Source organism: Enoplosus armatus, chromosome 16 (assembly GCF_043641665.1).
Source record: "Enoplosus armatus isolate fEnoArm2 chromosome 16, fEnoArm2.hap1, whole genome shotgun sequence".
NCBI classification, from domain to species: domain Eukaryota; kingdom Metazoa; phylum Chordata; class Actinopteri; order Centrarchiformes; family Enoplosidae; genus Enoplosus; species Enoplosus armatus.
In genome coordinates, this window is record NC_092195.1 from 13,790,944 (window position 1) to 13,811,286 (window position 20,343).

Genomic DNA, 20,343 nt, shown 5'->3' on the forward strand with positions numbered 1-20,343 from the left:
TATTATCAATTATCATCTAACAATCAGTTTCCCAGTCTAGCTAGATTAGTCTATAAAATGATATCAGCCTATCGTGTCCGTTCTGTCACTGACAGGCTGATGTCTGTTGTGTCTGTGTCGTGTAGGTTTCACATGACTGGAGACCACGGAGCTCTCTCCTGTTCCCACCTGCAGAACTACGACCCCGACCGAGCGCTCACCGACTACATCTCCAGACTGGAGGCCCTGCAGAGGAGGCTGGGGAGTGTGACATCAGGTAACGCATACAGTACCCAATTCTGTACTATATACTCATTGCACACATTATACACGTGCCTTTATAGTAGATTTTTTGCAGTCAGTAAACAAGATGTGTAACTGGTTTGGTCTATTCCTGAATAACTGTGTGGGGACTTAAGTTCAATTTGGTTTGCATTCAATTAAACTTGTGCTTTTTAAACTCTAAAATTGACTCAACTTTTCTTTTCTCCGTTAGGTGCTTCTTCATATGCTCAATTGCACTTTGGCTTGAGAAGATAGATGCCGTCAAGTTACTTTGGCTTGAAGAAACTCAGTTGCCTTTTCTCGTGCTGAGCGCTCTGCTGTTTTCTATCAGTCTGGTGTGGACTGTATCTTTCCATGTGGACCAAAACACATTTTTTATTAGTGTACGACATGTTGTATTCAGGCTTTTTTGTCGCCAGCACTTGAAAAACAGCTATGTTTGTAATTGAATCTGCCTCTTTGTCGTGGATGAACTACAATCATGTATATTTGTCTAATGCTAATTTAAGACCTTGTGATTAATTTATATGTTTGTGTTGTATGGGTGGAGCGTTATGTAGAGAATGTTTGGGTTTATTGTTAAGGAGGCTGCTACTGGATATTCTACACTACACTGTGTTTTGTTTCGGCCAGACAGACTACAGGGGACATTTGTAGAGAACGTATTTTTGTAAAGTGTAGGAGCTTTGAATTTTCTGGGTATTTTGTCAAAAACTGAAATAAAGAGGACTACATTATTTGAAAGAGTTGTGTATTTTTCATTTCTTCTTCAACCACTGACTAGAAGATTAAACAACTTATCTTTTCTACAAAGAAACATTTTTAAAATAACTGATCTTCAACCTGTTTACAGGCAGGTGTGCAAAGAAAATGAAGGATACTGACTCAAGTGTTGACAATATGTGGGAGCTGATTTTTGAAAGTTTCTTCATTGAAAGAAGGAATTATGAATGGAAATGTGGAAATGTTTAACATTATCAAGTGTTTTTTTTCTGGAACAAAAGATCAGAAAATTGCGAAGGACAAAATAAACCAAAATATATCATAATAACCATGACAACACAGTGGTCGGTGCTCGTTACCTCTACGAGGTTTCCTTTAGTTAGTACAGGTCACTTTTAAAAAGCCCTTTATTCAACGTTTATCTCCGCAATTTGTGGGATGATCTGGATTGCAGCATTTAACCTTTTTAAGATATTTTCTGGCATCCCATCTGATTCTGTGTGAATGGGATGGCCTGTGACCAATCATGTTGCATCTTTTGGGCGGCAGGGTTGCCATGGATGTAAATGTACAAAAGGCCTGTCTCATGAAGCAGGAATAATGAAGTTTATTAACTGCTAAACTCTCTTCCCACCCAAATCTGGAATATGGACTAAAGCTGGACCCTCTGCTTGGTTCTACAGTTATCCACTGAATAAAACTCGCTCGGGCTTCAAGGCTTCATTCACTCAACAGATGTTTCCCGCCATCAAGGCATTTCATAACCGGCTATTTCTATTTTGAAGAATTCACATTGTGAATATTAGCATCCGCGTTCAAGTCAGAGTCATACAGTCCGTGTAATTATCTCTGGAAACACAAGTTTCAAAAATGCATGTACTGATGTTCATCAACATTCAGAATAAAAAGAGCTGAACCTCAGACTAGATACAAGAAGCACAAAAAGTAAAAGGTTGGACATTTAGGCAGAGCAAAGTGCATTCATCTAAATGTTCCTAAATTCAAGTCCCTTCAAGCACTTCAAATGCAGGATGTTTGACCCTTTCCTCGTGTCCTCCTTCACTGTTTTCTCCTCTTGTATCTGATGACGGGGTTGTGTGGGGTGTGAATCATTGTGGTGTAGTTGATTGTGGGGAAATATCCGTCCACCAGGTCAAAGTCGTACATGCGCAGTAAAGTGGACCAGATGGTTTTGATCTGGACGTAGGCAAAGTTCTCCCCGATGCAGCGATGGCGGCCTGAAGAACACACGACAAAGGTACAGTTTTGATTTGTTTGTTTAGACGTCCGTCTTTTGACATTGCCAGTAATAAGCTTTTATTTGGTAAAACATTTAATTTCTAGTGAGGTCAGTTTTAAAGCTACATCTAATATTGAAAAGCAAACTGTAATACAAGTTGTTAAAGCATATGAATTTAAAAAAAACATATTTCTTGTTGATTTAGAGACATAACTGACCCCATTTATTATGTGAATTATTGACAAATAGAATCATTGATGAGAGAGAGAGAATGCTATATTTTAACAATGATGTTAACCTGAACCTGCATTTTTTCTTACCGGCTCCAAACGGCACATAGGCAAACTTCTCCCCTGCAGCGGGGTTGTCGTTGAGGTAACGGTCGGGGTTGAACTCCATCCTCTCCACCCAGGTGTCGTGCAGACGGTGATTGACAGTCGGGGAGACGCAGACCTGGTGACCCACAGGGATGGTGTATCCTGCTGCAGTCTGAGAGAATAAAGGAGAAAAAAACAGTTCGCTAAAAAGAAATACCAAAAGGACTAGAGAGAAGCGACTTGTAAAATATGACTGTATGTGATTCTGGTAAATGCAACATATTGTAGACGAGCAGCCAGGCGTTCTTACCTGAGGAGAGCGAGCCATCCTCATCATGGTCATGATGGGTGGGCGCAGACGCAGGGTCTCCTTCAAACAGCGCTCCAACAAGTTCAGATCTTTCAGCTGAGGACAAAACCAGGACAATATGAGGACTAACCAACTGTTTCTTGTTCCTTTTCGTTGTATCTTATCACATCAAAAACAGCCCAGAGGAACCATTTCTGATAACAACAGCAAAGCAGTGCAGCATCTTCACTATGTCAAGGCCTGAAACTTCTTTAAAACTTCATGTACTGAGTAAAATGAATACAGACTCACAGAAGGCTTTAACCTGAATTCAACCAAGATTTTGTAACATTTTCTACACACAGTGCAGACAGCTCTGTGAGTTTTGATGTATTTAGTTATGTAAAATGTGATCTGTATGCATGATGGCAGTGTTATAATTGACTACAATCCATGTAACTGCAGTAGCCTGTAATCTGTATCTTGATTTAGAGAACGTCACACATTTAAATGTTTGTTATTGCTATAACTTTGTACAACCAGGAGGGGGAGCACCTTCTACTGTTATGTCGCTCAATCACACAATCAGGCAGGAAAACGCAGAGGTGGTGACATTATTGTTTCATCCATATGACATGATACCATTTTGTACTGTGAGGTTACCTACTTTGATTACTGTGCATTATTTTGTTATAATGGGTAGTTTTTGACATGTTCCACACAATGTTGTAAAGGTAAGTTGTTTAAGTTTAAGTTACTGTAGTATGTTTTAATTTTACAAATGTTGATCATTTTATTTGTATATTGTGATAGTTATGGCCAATGTGGATCAATACTGCACGCAGCCTTACTTGGTCAAAGTCGAGTGGCGGCAGGTCTTCTCCACACACGGCCCTCTGCTCGGCACAGCAGCGCTCCTGCAGAGCTTTGTCTCTGGCCAGGAAGAAACCCATCCAGGCGCTGGTGGTGGAGGACGTGTGCTGACCCGCCAGGAGGAGACCAATCAGCATCCCCGAGATCTCGTTATCGTTCAGGGGCCGTCCATCTCTGAGGGGGAAACAGAGTGATTGTTAGAACTGATCAGAGCCATAATCATATTTTTAATGAGTTTGATTTTATATATAGTTCATGTTTTAGCACCTATTCAGACTTTTTGGTGATTTGGGTGACAGCTAGCAAACACTGGTATATCACTTTTCCACTTCTGACAGTATAAACTGTCTTTACATGTTTAATTACATTGTCACAATGTGAGGTGGTCCTCAGCTCAGTTACCCCTTGCTTAGAGATTCAAATAAAGTATTAAATTACGTACAATTGTCAAATTACAATGTCATGATGTGAGGTATATTGACCTTTACTGTTTTCTAAAGAGAACCCTGTGGTTTTCAGTTCATTTAAAGATCACATGTGGCTCTAAAATTTGAGAAAATTCTACCAACCATCTTACAAAACAGTCAAAAGTCTAGGGAGACACACGGTTAGATACCTGGATGTATCTGATGATCTATTTAAACACGGAAAGGCAAACTTTTTGGTGTTCCTGGATAATGCTGTCGGATATTGAAGCTTACTTGTAGGTGGCATCGATGAGCGTCTGCAGGATGTCGTCCACTTTCTCTTCAGATTGCCTGCGCTTCTGAATCACCTTGAAGAAGATGTTCTTGATCTCTCTGTGAGCTCTGTCCCTTTTCCTAACAAAAGAAAAGTTATATTTGCGTTAAATAAATAAATATGAAAAATGTGTATAGATATGTTCTTTTTCTTTGAATAATTGTTCTCCTTCTCTTGTATTTGAAATATGCTAACGCTTTAGTTACTTGTCAGAAATGTCTTTCTTTCAAGTCAAACTAAATTCACTCTCCGCTTCATCCTGTGCCAGATGTGGTGTCGACTGTCAACAGATGTGTGTGCCCTGAGTTTCTCCAGCAGTCCTACCTGAAGCTGGGCAGTGGCAGCCAGCCGGGCAGGAGCCAGGCAGCGTGACTGAATCCTCCGTCCAGGTCGGCGTACAGCTGAGCCACTCGCTCATCCAGCATGCTGCGGATCTCCTTCCCATGAAGGCAGCTGCTGGCCGTCAGGATGATCAGCTCAGACAAAGCCTCAAACAGGTCTGAAACAGGAATCCAGAGCAATCAGACATACAAACAATATACCTGACCTCCCTTGTAAATACTTTTTTTTTTTTTTACCAGAATTAAGTAAATCAATACATGACATGAGATGGCAGTCTGTTAATGACTAACAAAGTGACAGCTATCAGTTTACAGATATTTTGCACCAAGAAAATTGTGGTTTCTTATCATTACTAACAAACTTTACATACTCCACAAAGAAGAAGAAGAATGTGCACTAAAAGTGACTTGTTCATTTTCTAATATTCATGTTTTAAGTAGGATCTTACTTCTCTCCCCACTGTCTCCCCATCTCTGGAAATACTCTATGGTCTCTGTCTCGATGACTTTCACATGTTCCTTAAAATGGGCAATGTTCAGTCCGGTCTTCAACATCTTCTTTTGTTCCAGAAAAATCTGCAACATATTAAAGAAAGCATGTTTTTTATGTACTGTATCATACAACATACAATATAGGGTGATTCATTGCCTGATGTGACTCTTTCCTTCTAAAGTACCCATGTGGATATTAATAAATGTGATTTCACAGTTAAGGTGGACTCACAGGGTTCGGCACATCATAGGCTACTCCTTTGCCAAACACTGGAGTGGTCAGTCGGGAGTAGACGTCCTCTGCATTCAGGTCCTCGTTCTTGCTGTTGAACATCAGCGTGGCTGCCTCACTGCCCAGCAGGTAGGTGAATGTACTCCCCACCATGGTGAAGCTGAACACAGGGCCGTACTGAGGGTGGACAGCAGAGATGAAGGGGTTAACACATTGCTTGGGGGTCAGGACGAAATAAATCTGAAGCGTTGCTAGACGATAAATGTAATTCCTCTCCTATTTTTGCTTTGTTTCTTGTGAATTACTGGATAATTTCACCTTTTAAGGCCTCTAAGACTTACTTATTAAGAGTTTTTATTTGCATATATGTACAACTGGAGATGATGGGTCACAAGCCAAAAAAAGTTAGGAACCACTAGTTCAAAAAACTCCTGAAGAAGGTGGAAAGGTCAGGCCAATTGTGTTTTCAGAAATTCTAAGTGTGTCTTTGCATGTGTGCAAACTGTAACACGGGGCTGCAACTAACAATTATTTTCATTACCAATTAACATGTCCCGTATTGTCTTGACCAGCTGATTAATCATTTGCTCTACATATTGTTTTAAAAATAAAATTTAACCCGTCAGTATTCACATTTGAAAAGCTGGAGCACTAAATTTTGGGGCACTTTTTATTTAAAATAATGTAACAATTGATTTACTATCAAAACAGTTGCAGATTAAATACACTAATAGCTTCAGTACTTACTTTTTCATAAGCATTTTCAAGAAATTCAATGGGACTTTTCCCAAATGCAATGGCATGACCCAGGAAGGGGATGCTGGAGGGTATGTAAGGTGGGTAACCCTGTACGAAGAAACATGAGAACAGTGACTGCTGGATACAAACTGTCAATGCATTTCAACAACAATGTCTGGCACTGAATCTTTCATGTTTAGGTTGAACTTACCAGACCCTTGTCAGAGGACTGTTTCAGCAGCAACTTGGTAACATATCCCAGAGTGAGAGTGATCACAGAGGCCGCCAGCACCACGGAGGTCAGGTTGTCGTTCAGACTCCCGACAGTGTCCCCGAGCAGTTTACTGCTCATTTCATACAAATGCATAGACATTTTAACTTCCTCCGCCGGACCTGTCCTCTCAAAACAAATGATTCAGAGACCCACTAAAGCCTGGAAGAAAAGCGCTTTGTGGAGGTAAAGTAAATGTCCACTTATTCAAGCGGCAGCAGTCCATCTGATGCTCATGTTGGGGGACCGTTGGTAATATTTCGCCAACATCTCTACCTGTCAATGCTGGTCCTGCCCCCGCCTGACCAACGGCGGCTTCCTATTGGCTGTTGACCGCGTGTCCGTCAAGCAACTGCCGCTGTGATTGGCTGCCGGTATCTGAACCGATGTCTTGCTATATGATGTCACTACGGCAGGACGAACATGATCTGCGCCTTCGATTGTGAGGATTTTTGATTGACATTTACTCTCAAAAATTGTTTTATTTGGCTTTAAACGTTTTCCTTTTCCCTTGAAACACGGTACCGTGAGCCGGTAAAAAGTTCCATTTTAGTTTTAGTGTCCCAGAGAGGTACCGAAATATACCCGAGTACCAACACATTGATAATTTATTGAAGAAAAGTAGCGAGCAGTTTGCAGTGCACTGGCACTGTATTTGAGGCTAATCAATAAGGATGTAACCGCTTTAAATTCACACATTACTTAGTTTGCATAGTGGTGAATTGGAATAGCAAACTTTCTATCTTTATCTCAAAAACGTTAAGTTTGAAATTTAGTTATGCTGTAAGCCTATAAAAGAACATTTCCAAGTAGAAAGAATATACATAATGCTAATGACCTTGAAAAGTAGGTTAAATGACTTACAAGTCATGAGATGGGCTATCAGGTTTTTAATTAGGTTTATCTTTATTTTATTCTATTAATATGCCTCTGAGCCACACAACATAAGCATTGTGCTCTATAGTGTATACTGTACACACAATGTTTTCTATGGCATTCCTACAAGGTCATGTATGTAATATTTCTATAGTATCTCAAATATTAGCCATTTAATACCGTTAAAAGACAAAGTACTTTTTCTAACATTAAGCAGTTTGTTACATGGTTGCATCCTCTGTATCACTTTAAAAATATTTTCTACTATCCTGAAGTGTTCAGAATTGTGCAGAGGACTTTAAGCGATTGATTTATTTATTTCACTTCCCTGAGTTTAAAGCTACTAGCCCCAACTTTCCATCAGCCTAATATTAAATAAGATGAATCACTCTAAAATAACATTTGTTTTAATTACTTTTGTTAATAAAAGATAAGGTGGTTTCAAGTTTTCAACACAAACTCCCAATACATCCTCATTCATACGTCAATCAGTTTATTAAAACAAAACATTAAATAAACATATTTACATGCACTCAAAATATATGACTCATCAAAATACACAATGTGAACGGTATCAGTAAGCTTAATATACAAAATGAGGCGCTTCTGGTGAGGCCATCTTTGCTCTTCATCCAAAGTTATTGCAGTCAAGTCAGAGTCAGTCAGAAGAACCTGCACTGGGTCTTTGGCAGCTGTGGTTTCTTCAACAGTTTTTCAGCCGTACGCATATTTGTCCGTTACGCCTTTATCATTTGGAGTCATCTGTCCACTCAGCTTCATCAAAAGCTTCACAATAAGGCCAGCCTGTAAGGAAATTACAAAACACAGGCTTTAAATATTTTAACTTGACAATACTCATTTCGAGCTGCCATCCTTGAGAAGAGATTGTCGTCGAGATATTCAGCTTCATAAATGGACTCTGGGCTGCTTACAGTCTGTATTTTTGATTGGATCTTATAATTCTACTTTAGACATAATTCCTAAAAATAAATTATTTTAAAAACACTGTTTTGAGTATTTTGGAAGCGTCCTGTAGCAGTTACCTGTTTTGTGTGCACAATGAAGTTCATTTTATTGTCACCACTGTGTATCTGGAAGTACTGGTCAGCGTGTCCGAGCTGCCACATGAATGTGCCATACTCTAAACTGATGAGAAGGACCTGGAGGTGCAGAGATTTAACAAATGATCACACCAAATGTTCGATTAAAACACACAACAAACAAAGAAAACACCCATATACAATATTCCTAAGAACAAACGAAGCCAAGTTCTGGGGTTTGTTCAAATTGTGGATAATAACCATAAATGGAGATATTCCACCCCAAACTAGGCTTAAAAGATCAATTATAATAATAATATAATATCTTATCTTACGTATGTTAACACTCCACATAACTTACGAAGCCTTAAGGTTGGAAATATATATATATATATATATATATATATATATATTCAGTATCAGCTTATTTCAACTCTTCATTGAAGCTATATGATGTTTAAATAAAGTTAAAATATAATAATAAAAATGTTTATATAAAAAGACATTTAAAACGTGACTAATTAATGGCAGCACCATTACATCAAATGAAGATTTCCTAGATGTTTTGAGCATCATTCTCTACACATTTTACCCAAAACTCAGATATCTGGTGCTGAGGATTTAAAATAAAGTTCTGTAGGTTTGAACAATGTTTTTACTGGCGTGTCTGAGGATTAAGTGGAGAACGCTATTTACTGTTTTCAGCTCTTACAAAAGCACAAAACTCCTGGTGTACAGCTGAAGTTTAAAACATGGAATGAAAAGATGGCGATACCTTGGTCTCCATGTTCATGAGGTGCAGCCCCTTCGTGTTTACCCCGACGTAAACGCGGATGACTTTGTGGTTGCTGGCGCTGGCCTTGGTGTAGACCTGGCCCGTGAAGAAGGCCGCTCCGTAGGTCGGGATGTCCCAGCAGTTCTGCAGAAAGAGTCGCTGCAGGTGGTGCATCTCTTTACTCACCCCCTCACTGGTGCTCAGGGCCTGTCAGAGAGGGAGAGAAAAGCCTGTCAATCAAACCAGCAGTGGGCGGGATTTCATTTGAAGACTGAGACTTGGAGCGTACTTTGTATTCATGCAGAATCCTGTTGGTCCAGTGGTATGCTTTGCTTTTCACCTTGGATATCGGCACAATTGATTTCAGGTTTTCCTCACTGTTGGAAAAAAAACAAACAGAAATGCAACTTTTTACTTCCTACACCAACTATAACAGAATTCAAGATCTTTCTGCGCTGCAATAACAGCTTTAGACAGATATGAATGTTCATATGTTAATGTAAATATGATTTGAAACTGATTTACTTGAGGAACCCTTGCTTATGCTTCTTGCTCTCATAGTTGCCATAGATGATCTGCAGGAGGAGGCTGGCCAGTGTGATCAGCTTGCTGTCTGGAGCAGGAAAGAAGCCTTTAAGGAGGCAGTGACGGGCCTCGTCAAACAGAATGAGGATGGCCAGAGGGTCCTCCACCTGGAACAAAACCATAAGCAGCAGGGTGAGAGCTGACACCTGACGTGTCGAGTAACCAAGTCAGTCACCGTCCCAGCTAACATATGGGCTACAAACAAGTAGCTTCTTGTACAATACAAAATGAGCTACCTTTTTCTCAATTTCGAGAGGCAGCCGGACATCTCTGCGGAGAAAAAGCTGAGGTGTTTCCCTTTGTGGATCCAGCACCGTCAGGTCCGTCACAATCTCTGTCCAGATCCGCAGGTGCTGCAGGGGCTTGTGGTACGGCTTCAGCTGCAGGTCTGACACACAAAATGAATACAGACGTTACTGCAATCTCTGAGGTTGAAAGATTTTGTCTCCATATTTATTATATAGTATTTATTTAGTCTTTTAGTCATTGAATCAAAAAAGCATACAACATTTGATCAAACTTAATAAAATAGTTTGACGAAATGTCTCTCCTCTGTAGTTGAGTCAAAAAGTCATAGTGTTTTGTCACAGATGGTTTCACAGCCACAGGATGAATTTGAACACACGTGTGTCTTATGAGTGAACTCACAGAGGTTCTCGGAGCAGATCCAGATGGTAAAGTACTGCTGGGTCTCCTGCGAAAGACGCATGCCTTCCATGATCTGCTGCACTGTCGTATTGTTGCCGTGCTTCAGCTCCACAGAGCGATAAGAGCCATCCATGCGGTAGATACGCACCTTCTCATACTGTGGACACACACAAACACACATACATACCATAATCAAAACCAAGTGAAACATCTTAGTCTGCAGGACACCTCGGACTATGTTTGAGGAGATAGCTCCATCTAGTGACCAGCAGATTTAACTGCCACAGAAATAAGCAAAAGAAAACTCACATTTCATACTCTCATTAATACTCTTTTTTTACACGCATATAGACCAATTTAATATATGTAAGCATAGGCAGTTAGGGCATTACAACTCCTTTACATACATCATGTCCTTTAGAAATAGTCAAACGCACAGTTGGGACACAACTATGAACCACAAAAAGCCAGCCTGACTCAGTGTCATCAAAATGCACGTATGAAGACCTGTATACTTAAAAATTTGAGTATGTTTAGATATAATAACGAACTTCATAATGAACAGCGTCTTGGACATTGGTCACTATGGATAAACCAGCTTATAAAAATATATAAATATATATGTAATATAACACATAACAACAAAACACAACGCAATACAACACAACACAAAAAAAGACTAGCCGAAGCTACATGAGATCAGCATCAGCACGAACACTGTGGCTTGATGTGGCCCATGATGGTAGACGCTGCTAATCTCTAAATCTAATTTCCATCACAAGTCAGTGTCATGTTTGCAACACAAATACAGTAATAAGATGAGCCTCTGATGTGCGACTCACAGGTTTTCCGTTGGTTTGCTGCAGAAGCTTCACCGTCTCCTCCCATTCATTCTGTTTGTTCTCCTCACACACTTGCAGAGGGGATCTCTTCTGCTGGTCTTCTATGTGCTGTTGGTGGGAAAGTCAATATCAATATTTGCTGGTTATTATCTGCCACTATAATTATATTGTGAGATGTGACGTAGGGCATCATAATACATAAATGCTTTGTCTGCAGCTACATGAGTCAAATTTACTTTCGAACTTCCGCATATCTCACAGTCCAGTGTAATGAACATCAAATATTCAATTTGTCGAGCTGTAAACACGTCATTGATCGGTATCAATGTATGAAATCTCAATCAATGTTTTGCATGTGCATTACTAAAAAAAGGACACATTTAGATTCAATTTAAGCAAATCAAATAAAAAAGTAGTTCAGGAAAACAGTCACAATGTTTTGTTTACCAGGTTTATACTCAGTAGTAGTAGCTGCAGTAGTGACACCGATATGTTAAAATTATAATGGCCGATAGAAAATCGTCCACTGCAGCTTTGGGAAAAAACAAGAGGAAGAAAGCCAGGGGTTAAGACAACACCAACGTCACGTTTCATACCCGGTCGATTTCGGGGTGCTGCAGCAAGAGTTGCACTATCTCTGCATGGCCTCCTCTGGCTGCAAAGTGCAGAGGGGAGCTGAGCTGGCCGTTCAGCAAGTTTGGATTGCAGTTACCTTTCTCCAGTAACAGCTTGGTCGCCTCGACTTTACCGTGCCTGGATGGAACCAAACAAAACTTTAACCACAACTCGTCGCTCACAAGACAAGCCAAAATATAGGAAAATGAGAACTTTTGGATACTTCAGACTCTCAGGCTGCGAGGTGAGCGTCAGACTCACCAGCAGGCATAGTGAATGGGAGCCCAGTGGTCGCTGTCCAGCTGCTTGACTGAGAAACCGCTGTCCAGAAGCTTAGACAGCAGCTCTGTGTCTCCTTCACAGGCACTGCGGTGGAGGGGGAAGTCATCCACCCACTGGCGCTCCCTGCAGAGAAATTTGTTGATATCATTTTTGTGGGATGTGAGGGAATGAGGAGAAATGAGACACAAAGACCAATAACAATGTGGTTCATGTAAGAATAACCCCTCACTTGTCTTCTGTCACACAGTTTGGACCGTGTTGCCACTTCTCCCTCTTTGGGATCTGGATCTTGGAGTAGTCAGGCGCTCCGAGCCCAAAGTACGGGTTGATGATAACTTTGTCCACCTGAAAACAAAAGGCCGGACGGGCAAGAATGACAAAGGGAGGGTTAGACAAGCAATCTCCCATGGTAATTGACATCAAATATGCCCATTTGCCCATCCATTTTCTGGTGCTAAAAACAAACAGACCCACCCGGTTGGTGTACTGCAGATCAGAGCCGTAAAGTGGGTTGAGGATGCACATGTCTGCCTTCTCCAGGGACATCATCTTGCTCTTGATCTCCAGAGCAGTGTAGCCCATGTGCAGACCCTCCTCACTCAGCTTGCCCTCGCTGCTGTAGGCCGGGTTGCTGACGTTGGTCTTCACCCGCTCCACGGGCGCTGGTCTGAACAGAGCGGGGATGGCGTGAGGCACGGTGTGCTGCTCTGCTAACCATCTGTGGAGGTCAAAGAGGAAAAGTAAAAGCCTGGTTTCCCCAAAAAGCTGAATCCGAGAAGACCATGTTTTCAAATACATCCTCACTTGTCTAGGGCCAGAAGCATCTTAGAGGTGATGGAGCAGAAGTGAGCGCTGGTCTCACTGCACACCCGCATGATGTCCTGGAAGCAGTAGAAGCTCGGGCTCCCGGCGCTGTAGACAGGCTTGCTGTTGTCTGTTCAGAATGATTTATTAATATACAGTATGTATTTATGTTTTTAGTATATCTTAGGCATACATTTAAAAGACAGATTCTTTGTTTTTTACTCACCTTTAACACTGACTGGCACAACAAAAAGCGAGGCCTCTTTCCCTTCATTGGCTCCATCAAGGGGGAATTTCTTCATATGCACCACACGCTTTCCTGAAACCCAAAGTTGTGTTTTAAGATCAGTGGTTTTCATTGGATAGTTTTATCTCTTTCATTTGAAAAAAACTATTCAAATGAAAGCATCCGAGAAGGGAATATCAATCTTTGACAACAGATCAGGAAGAGACTATTCCTTCACTTTAAAAAGTCAGAAGCCAAATAGGTTACGACCCACTGATTTAAATGACAGTCGGCTGTCATTTAGTCATAAGATTAGAAATATTAAGTGGGAGTATCACAAATGTCCCACACTCACCTATGAAGCCTTGGTTACTGGATATGGGTCTGATTGTCTCGTCAACATAATCCAATATGGATTTGGATTTGTCTCCTCCTGCTTGGATCTTTATCGCCAGGAGAACTTTCTTTCTTTTCTTCTCCTTCCCCTCCAAAGGCACTTCATTCAGCAGGATCTTTACAGGAACCAGAGGAAACATGGACACTGAGTTAAAAATGACTGGAGGTGGGTTAACTGGCTGCTTGAACAGCTGTTTAGACGTCATTGGCTGTTGTTGAGGTCAGCAGGCGATCTGCTGTCAGACATTTACCTCATAGGCTTTGGCCCTGTACTCCTTTGAGCTCAGGCTGACTTGACTCTTTGGGCGAATGACAGCAACAAACGCATCCTCCAGGCTGTCCTCGTTGCCCATACTGCTGACTTTTTCTCAGTCCCGACAAAACATTCTACATGAGGGCCAAATGCCGTGGAGTGGCATCCCTGAAACAGAGGATCACGTTATCACGATTGTTAAGATAATGTTATGACATCTAGCTTGTTCGCATAATTTCAATAAAAATTACTATGCTCAAATGTGAGCATTAAATGCTTTTTTTGTCTTTGTCTTTTGTGGTATTTTGGGGTTTTGGACTGTTAATGATGCAAAACTAGTGATTTTGTGGTGTCATCTTGGGCTTTTGTTTCCTCTGACTTTGTGTAGACTGAAATATTTGTCGATTGACTGAGATCAATAATCATCAGATTCATCAATAATGAAAATAATTGTTAGTGGCAGCCAAATTCTAAACTAGGAATGAGTCATTTCTCATTTCCCTTACAAGGGTCAATTAACTTAATATTACTTTTAAGAATCACACCAGACGACATTTGAGGTGCATATTGTCATAACAGATTACAAATATAATTCATTATGTTTATAACTTTTCATGCAAAACACAATCAACTGTGATACTTGTCATCGAGTTTGGATCACACCTGTGATGCCTTATGACTGTGGTTATAAGGCATCATAATAGACGCTTATAGCAACTTTAACCATGCCTAATAAGCGTATTATAATACTGAATTTCGCAGGTATCTGCAGTTCAACACAGGCTTGTACTGTAGGTATTACCCGCCCTTCAAAAGACATGGTTTGACTGCAAGAGTTGTACAGAAAATACATTAAATGAGTCGAATAAATATTCCTCAGAAGTCTGTATGTCAAACATTAATAACCCTCAGAAATCAACTTGTTGAGTTCAGAGGAGGGTCCCGCCCCGGAAGCCAAACTCTCTGTTGTCTTAGAACAGTTATTACACAAAGTATATTATATACTATGCTTTAGACTACACCCCGTGCTGCTGGATCCTACCAGTGTTGATATATCTTCTTTTCCATAACAAATAGAATCAACTTTCTGAATCAGCAGCTGTAGCCGGGATGCTACACTTATCATCACTGCTTTTCCGCTAGTTGAGCAGCTGAAACTTACCGAAAGCGACGTGACTTTTCCTCAAACAGACCTAACACAGCTTTCCTCAGCTCTCAGGGAGTTTCACCTTGTTAAATGTACCGGTCCGTAGCCGGCAGACGGCTCCAGGTAAACTTCCAGGGCAGATATTTCGGTTGAAGTAATTGCAGGCCTGTAACTTTGGGCAGGACTGCAGAGACAAACAGAGGAATCGTGTTACGTTTCAGTACAGCAGCTCCGGTTGGACAACAGAGGACTCTGGCGGTGAGGGGGACTCGGTGCGGCTGCATTAAATACTCTCCTACTGCAGGTTTTACTATTTCTAAACTGAATCTACTCGATAAATTCCCTTAAAATAGGAGCGATTTTGTAAAATAAAAAAAAAAGAAATATATATATATATATATATATATATACATATATATATAATGCCTGTATTGGTCTCACGTTACTGGTAATAACAATTACAGGGACATTTTTACAGAAAATAGCTAAGATAGCTTATTCGCTTTGTGGCAGAGTTAAATGATAAGATTGATGCCGCAGTGTTAAATGTCAAGCAACAGCTAACAGGTGGTTAGCTTAGCTTAGCACAAAGGGGGAAACATGCTAGCTTGGCTCTATCCACCGGTTACAATATCATTTAAAGCATCACATTTAAAGCTCACTAATGAACACATATGTCGTTTTTATATCCATACAAGAATTAAAATGTAAAATCTGTTTTAAGACTAGTTATTTGCTGGACTGTGGCTAGTTCTTTCTTGACTGAGCAGTTGCTAGGCAACCAGTGGAGACTCCAGGAAGTTACTGCTCCCAGCCATAGACTGTAGGCTTCCCAGCCAAAAAGTCTGATACGTAACCCCCTCATAAAATGGTGAATTTTCGTTTTTACAAATATTTAACACCCGAGAAATAATGTTTTATTTAGTGAGCCTTAGAGGTGTTCGTAAGCAGATTTTGTTAGTTTACCTGGAATAGTTTATAAAATATTGTGACATATAGTCTAGTGGAAAAATGGCTATTACAATGAAAACCAGTAAATCGTCACATTTACGAAGCTGGAACTAGAGAATATTTGGAATTTTTGCTTGAAAAATTACTTAAAAGATGAATCGATCGATTAATAGACAAATTACTTCACCGTTCATCAGCTTGTTTCAACTCTTCATTGACGCTATATGTTGTATGGGTTCAGACAGTTTGGGTTAGGTGTTTGCATTACAGAATCATTTGAATTTCCTTACTTATTGTCAGACACCATAAAGACACTTTTCCTCATGTAGTGTCTCATGTTGATAGGCCTCTTTCTCGCTGGTGTAATATTCTGTATTGTATTATAGGCATGGAGTTTTTATGGGTTCAAGTTTATTGTTTAGTTATAGTCAACAGAAGTATTAGGATACATTTTTCTAGTAGAGGGTTGTTTGTGAGTATTCATATATGTTTGTGTGTGTTGTGTGGATACAAAGTTAATTAATTACTTTAATAATTAATTACTAAATTCAGAGCTATACCCCTATAGACAGCCTTATTACAAATCTTACTAACTAGTCCAACATGGCTTTTGTATGTGTAAGTTGTTGGCTTTAATGTAGATGTAAAGGATTTCACAAATACACAACTTGATTAACTTATAATTTGTACATTTTAATTGAGACATTGTATAAAACTTCAGCATATATTGACATGTACTGTAACACAAAGCAGCTGAAACATATAGTGGTCTCTTTGAAGCCAAAAATAAAATACAATGTCGATACGATAACTAAAATGCAGCAATAAGAATATGAGGTGCAGCTCAAGTACATAAAACATGGCTTTGGTTTTATTTATATATATATATATATATATATATATATATTATAACATGATTTGTATTTTATTTATTGGTCCACAGCTGAGAGTATTGTTGCCACCAAAGCCCTCTCTCTGCTGGTCCATGTTCAGGACGACTTGTCTTTGCACTGACTGAGCACCTCCTGCATCTTCTTCTGGATTTCCCCCACCCTCTTGGCCCACTTCTCCCGCACCTCGTCTTCATCATCCTCTGTAACAGCTGTGTAGGCCATGAGGGCGATGAGGCCCATGTGGAACAGGTGGATGATGTGTGAACAGCGGCGCTCCATGATCTCACGGTCACCGTCGCAGCTGTCCAAGTACACCTTCAGCAGGGTTCTTCCGAACAGCAAGCTGGTACCCATCACACCGCGGTAGTATACATCCAGACTCATGTCACTCTTGTCTCTCTCATAAATCTCCTTAAAGTTCTTCATGTAGCGCCGGCTGTAGTCTGGATCTTTCTTCACCTTCGCCACCATGCTGTTGAAGGCAGCGTACTGGTGCTTGATGTACTCTTCATACTTGCCGTAAGTTTCGTTCACTTCATCAATGCGGATCTTCTGCAGGCATTGTTGGTTCTTTTGGGAGATGCTCTCCAGTTTGGCATGAATCGGCTGGAAGTCCTTGTCTAGAGCATGGCCCTCCTCGTCAATTAGGCCCTTGCGAGCCACCCCAACGAGGGAGGAGACTACGCCAAAGATGGGGTCGATGGAGGAGGCGAAGGAGGACACCTTCTCCACGCAGCACAGCACCTTGGCTGCAGTTTTCTTGATTTGTGCTGCGTCAGCCATCACTGCTGCTTTTCTTCTGCCAGTTTATGGTCCACAAAAAGTGAGTCTGGAGGCTGGAGAGATAAAAAAGCACCACATGTTCTTAAAACTGAGTCCAAACTCAGCATGACCAAAATCTAAGAGCTTTAACTACAGGATTGGTCAGGCTCTAAAGTATTGTTTCGTCTTGCATTACCCTAAAAAATTAGGTCATGGCTAACTCTCAGGTTGCTGGTACTACAGGCCACATGTCACCGGCTGTTGTATGTACAGCATATTGTAGAAGGTGTCATTTTACACTCTAATATTACTAGCAACAGGTCGCAATGAGGGCTCATATGGTCGGCAGAGCTTCAACATGTGAGCAGGAGGAAACTAGGCCTGGGAGTAATTAATATTTTCGCTATTGAATCATCTGTTGATTGTTTGGTCTATAAAATGTCAGAAAATAGTAAAACAATGTCTATCACAATTTCCCAAAGCCTAAGTTTACATATTAAATTAGCTTATTTTGTCCAACCAACAGTCTGAAACCCAAAGATATTTAGTTTAATATCACAGAAGACTAAGAGGACAAGCAAATATTCTCACCTGAGACACTGGACCCAGTTGAATTTTGGGCATTTTTGCTTAAAGAAGACTGATTTAAATTATCATCATAATAGTTATAAGCAATGATTGTGTTGTGGGAAATAACTGTATCACATATAGTTTATAATATAGCAAGTGCTGGATTACAGAAGACATATCAGCAATCTACTACTAGTTTCTGAGATCCATATCCTATTGTAATGCATATTTCTCTTAGTTTTGACCTTAATCATCCTACTCAATGCTGCCCTGCTGGAAAAATAACTCAGGGATAACAGTGGGTGTGTCTTTGTAGTAACACAAGAAAGACTGGAAATAAACAAATGGTTACAGATCGTCTATCCTCTTTAAGAGTTCAAATAACCTCCAGTGGCTATTTGGCATCTTTAATTTGAACTCAGGATTTGTTACTTTGTTTGTTTTCAGGCCGGTTTCTCTCATTTCCTGATTCCCAACCACACACAAACATGAATCAACCATCTTTCGTGTTCATTTCATGAGTCCTAGCTGATCCAGCTATCACACAGAATTCAAACACCCTTCAGATTACAGATTACAAAGCACTGAGACGTCAGATGTTTACTCACCAGAGATAAAACTGTTGGTATCTCTCTGTCTACTGAAGCCGCCTGTTTTTCCTTTCCACCATTTTCCTCCCTATGTATCAAATTAGGACAGCCCACTCCTGCCAAATAAGGGAGTAAACACAAGGAAGTGACTCATGCATGCTCTGTGCTGATTGGATGAGGGGAGTTCATCCAGATGCACTGCGGCTGCAAGCTCCAACCACAGGCTGCAACACAGGCAGTGAATAACAGGCTATCTTTTTCATTGTTTTAGATGTATGGCCCCACACCCCTCAAACCAGTATGGGAGATACCACAGAGATTACCAGCAAACAGAGGTGACAATGCCATACTTTATAACCAGGAAACAGTGTTTTATAGTTGCAGTATCACTGATACTGAAATTATATTTAAAACAGAACCCATTAACACAGCAATGTTGGTCATGTGCCATCATTTACTTTCTGATACACTTGAACAAGTTGCACTCAGAGCAGGATGTAAGGAACGCAGTTTACCAAAATTACAAAAGATATATTTTATATCAAGACAAGCAGATGGAGTTGGTTTTATTTGCCAAGGTTTTGAAATACAATGGAGATAAACTGAATTTTGTTGTCGCTCACAGCATTAAAAATTACATTTGGATTTTTCAACAGCAACATTTCTCTCCAGATACAGTGTCATAGAAAAGTTTTCATAGTGATGTATTACCATTTAACAGGAAGTAGCCTATCAATCACATTAATTGTAAATGAAGTGGAGTGTACTTATATAGCACTTTTCTGCCTTAACTGACAAAAGCGCTTTTCACTCTCATAGTCTAAAATATCAAAGCCATGTAATTACAATAACACAATTATGCGATAAGAATATAAGGTGCAACTCAAGTGCACAAGCACATTTAAAAAGGATGTGAATTTGAAAAAGAATTTAACATTTCAGTTAAACAGTTTTTATAGGCATTATTTCTGTGAAAGAAGAAATCGCTGGAATGACAACTGTTCACAAGTAGGTCAAATAACACCAAAGCTGTACTGCATGGCATCAGTGGTAAGAGAGAAAGTATATATTTTATTTTATTACTATTTATTTTTTGTAATTTAGGTGAACTGACCCTTTAAAATGCCTGAAAGCTGCTGGGGCGCTCAGATGTCCCACAGTAGCGTTAATGCCAAGAAAGATAAAATCCATGCAAAAAGACAGAATATGCTCCCGTCCACATTGTGCATAGACACATACAGCGTTCATGAGTTCAAATACCACAGCACACACCCTCCAAAAGAAATCTTCTCTGCAATACCAGAATGTAATTCTGTTGGAGAAATATTAGATACCTTTATTTATTTTATTTTGTTATTGTTACAGTACAATGTAAAGTCCCACAAATTCACAGAAACAATTCTGAAGACATGACATCTGTGTCCTCCATCATAGCTACGGCCCTGAGAATATAAAACAAAGAAAATCATGAGGAAGAGCTTGTAAAGCCACGAAATGTTAAACCTCCCCTTTCAGTTCAATTCTTAAAAGGTTTGCAGAAACTGAGAAACTGCAGTGAAATTCAACA

The 20,343-nt window shown here is 40.1% G+C and overlaps 4 protein-coding genes across 4 annotated transcripts in view; 1 reads left to right on the top strand and 3 right to left on the bottom strand.

Moving 5' to 3' along the window:
* Positions 1-1,002, top strand: part of akap9 (A kinase (PRKA) anchor protein 9) — a 60,720-nt gene extending 59,718 nt beyond the window's left edge. Inside the window, 2 exon segments of the mRNA XM_070921231.1 lie at positions 126-256; positions 476-1,002. Of these exon segments, the coding sequence (XP_070777332.1) occupies positions 126-256; positions 476-519 (175 nt within the window). The 3' untranslated portion in view covers positions 520-1,002.
* Positions 1,003-1,347: 345 nt separating this feature from the next.
* On the bottom strand, positions 1,348-5,680 carry cyp51 (cytochrome P450, family 51). Its single transcript, XM_070921565.1, has 8 exons — positions 5,513-5,680; positions 5,238-5,364; positions 4,772-4,946; positions 4,408-4,527; positions 3,685-3,880; positions 2,855-2,950; positions 2,548-2,716; positions 1,348-2,225 (listed from the first exon to the last, which is right to left on the bottom strand). Exons 1-8 carry the CDS (start codon positions 5,663-5,665, stop codon positions 2,047-2,049), a joined length of 1,215 nt encoding a protein of 404 aa, XP_070777666.1. The 5' UTR covers positions 5,666-5,680; the 3' UTR covers positions 1,348-2,046.
* Positions 5,681-7,873: 2,193 nt separating this feature from the next.
* krit1 (KRIT1 ankyrin repeat containing) lies at positions 7,874-15,169 on the bottom strand. The gene is made up of 17 exons (XM_070921621.1): positions 15,026-15,169; positions 13,862-14,031; positions 13,570-13,726; positions 13,215-13,307; positions 12,989-13,118; positions 12,659-12,902; positions 12,414-12,529; positions 12,164-12,307; positions 11,884-12,040; positions 11,288-11,395; positions 10,446-10,602; positions 10,034-10,185; positions 9,738-9,904; positions 9,502-9,589; positions 9,213-9,419; positions 8,441-8,557; positions 7,874-8,201 (listed from the first exon to the last, which is right to left on the bottom strand). Exons 2-17 carry the CDS (start codon positions 13,961-13,963, stop codon positions 8,112-8,114), a joined length of 2,229 nt encoding a protein of 742 aa, XP_070777722.1. The 5' UTR covers positions 13,964-14,031; positions 15,026-15,169; the 3' UTR covers positions 7,874-8,111.
* A 1,501-nt stretch (positions 15,170-16,670) lies between these two features.
* On the bottom strand, positions 16,671-18,861 carry rpz2 (rapunzel 2). Its single transcript, XM_070922133.1, has 2 exons — positions 18,795-18,861; positions 16,671-17,690 (listed from the first exon to the last, which is right to left on the bottom strand). The coding sequence occupies exon 2, from the start codon at positions 17,635-17,637 to the stop codon at positions 16,951-16,953; it is 687 nt and encodes a 228-aa protein (XP_070778234.1). The 5' UTR covers positions 17,638-17,690; positions 18,795-18,861; the 3' UTR covers positions 16,671-16,950.
* Positions 18,862-20,343: the final 1,482 nt, after the last annotated feature.

Coding starts and splice junctions, on each gene's coding strand:
- cyp51 (XM_070921565.1), bottom strand. CDS start 5,665: ATGGTGGGGAGTACATTCACCTACCTGCTGGGCAGTGAGGCAGCCACG. Junction 5,365..5,512: donor CCTATGATGTGCCGAACCCT/GTGAGTCCACCT, acceptor AATATGTTGCAG/ATTTTTCTGGAACAAAAGAA. Junction 2,951..3,684: donor CGCCACTCGACTTTGACCAA/GTAAGGCTGCGT, acceptor TTTTGTCCTCAG/CTGAAAGATCTGAACTTGTT.
- krit1 (XM_070921621.1), bottom strand. CDS start 13,963: ATGGGCAACGAGGACAGCCTGGAGGATGCGTTTGTTGCTGTCATTCGC. Junction 12,308..12,413: donor AACTGTGTGACAGAAGACAA/GTGAGGGGTTAT, acceptor ATTTCTCTGCAG/GGAGCGCCAGTGGGTGGATG. Junction 10,603..11,287: donor AGCAAACCAACGGAAAACCT/GTGAGTCGCACA, acceptor GTGTGTCCACAG/TATGAGAAGGTGCGTATCTA.
- rpz2 (XM_070922133.1), bottom strand. CDS start 17,637: ATGGCTGACGCAGCACAAATCAAGAAAACTGCAGCCAAGGTGCTGTGC.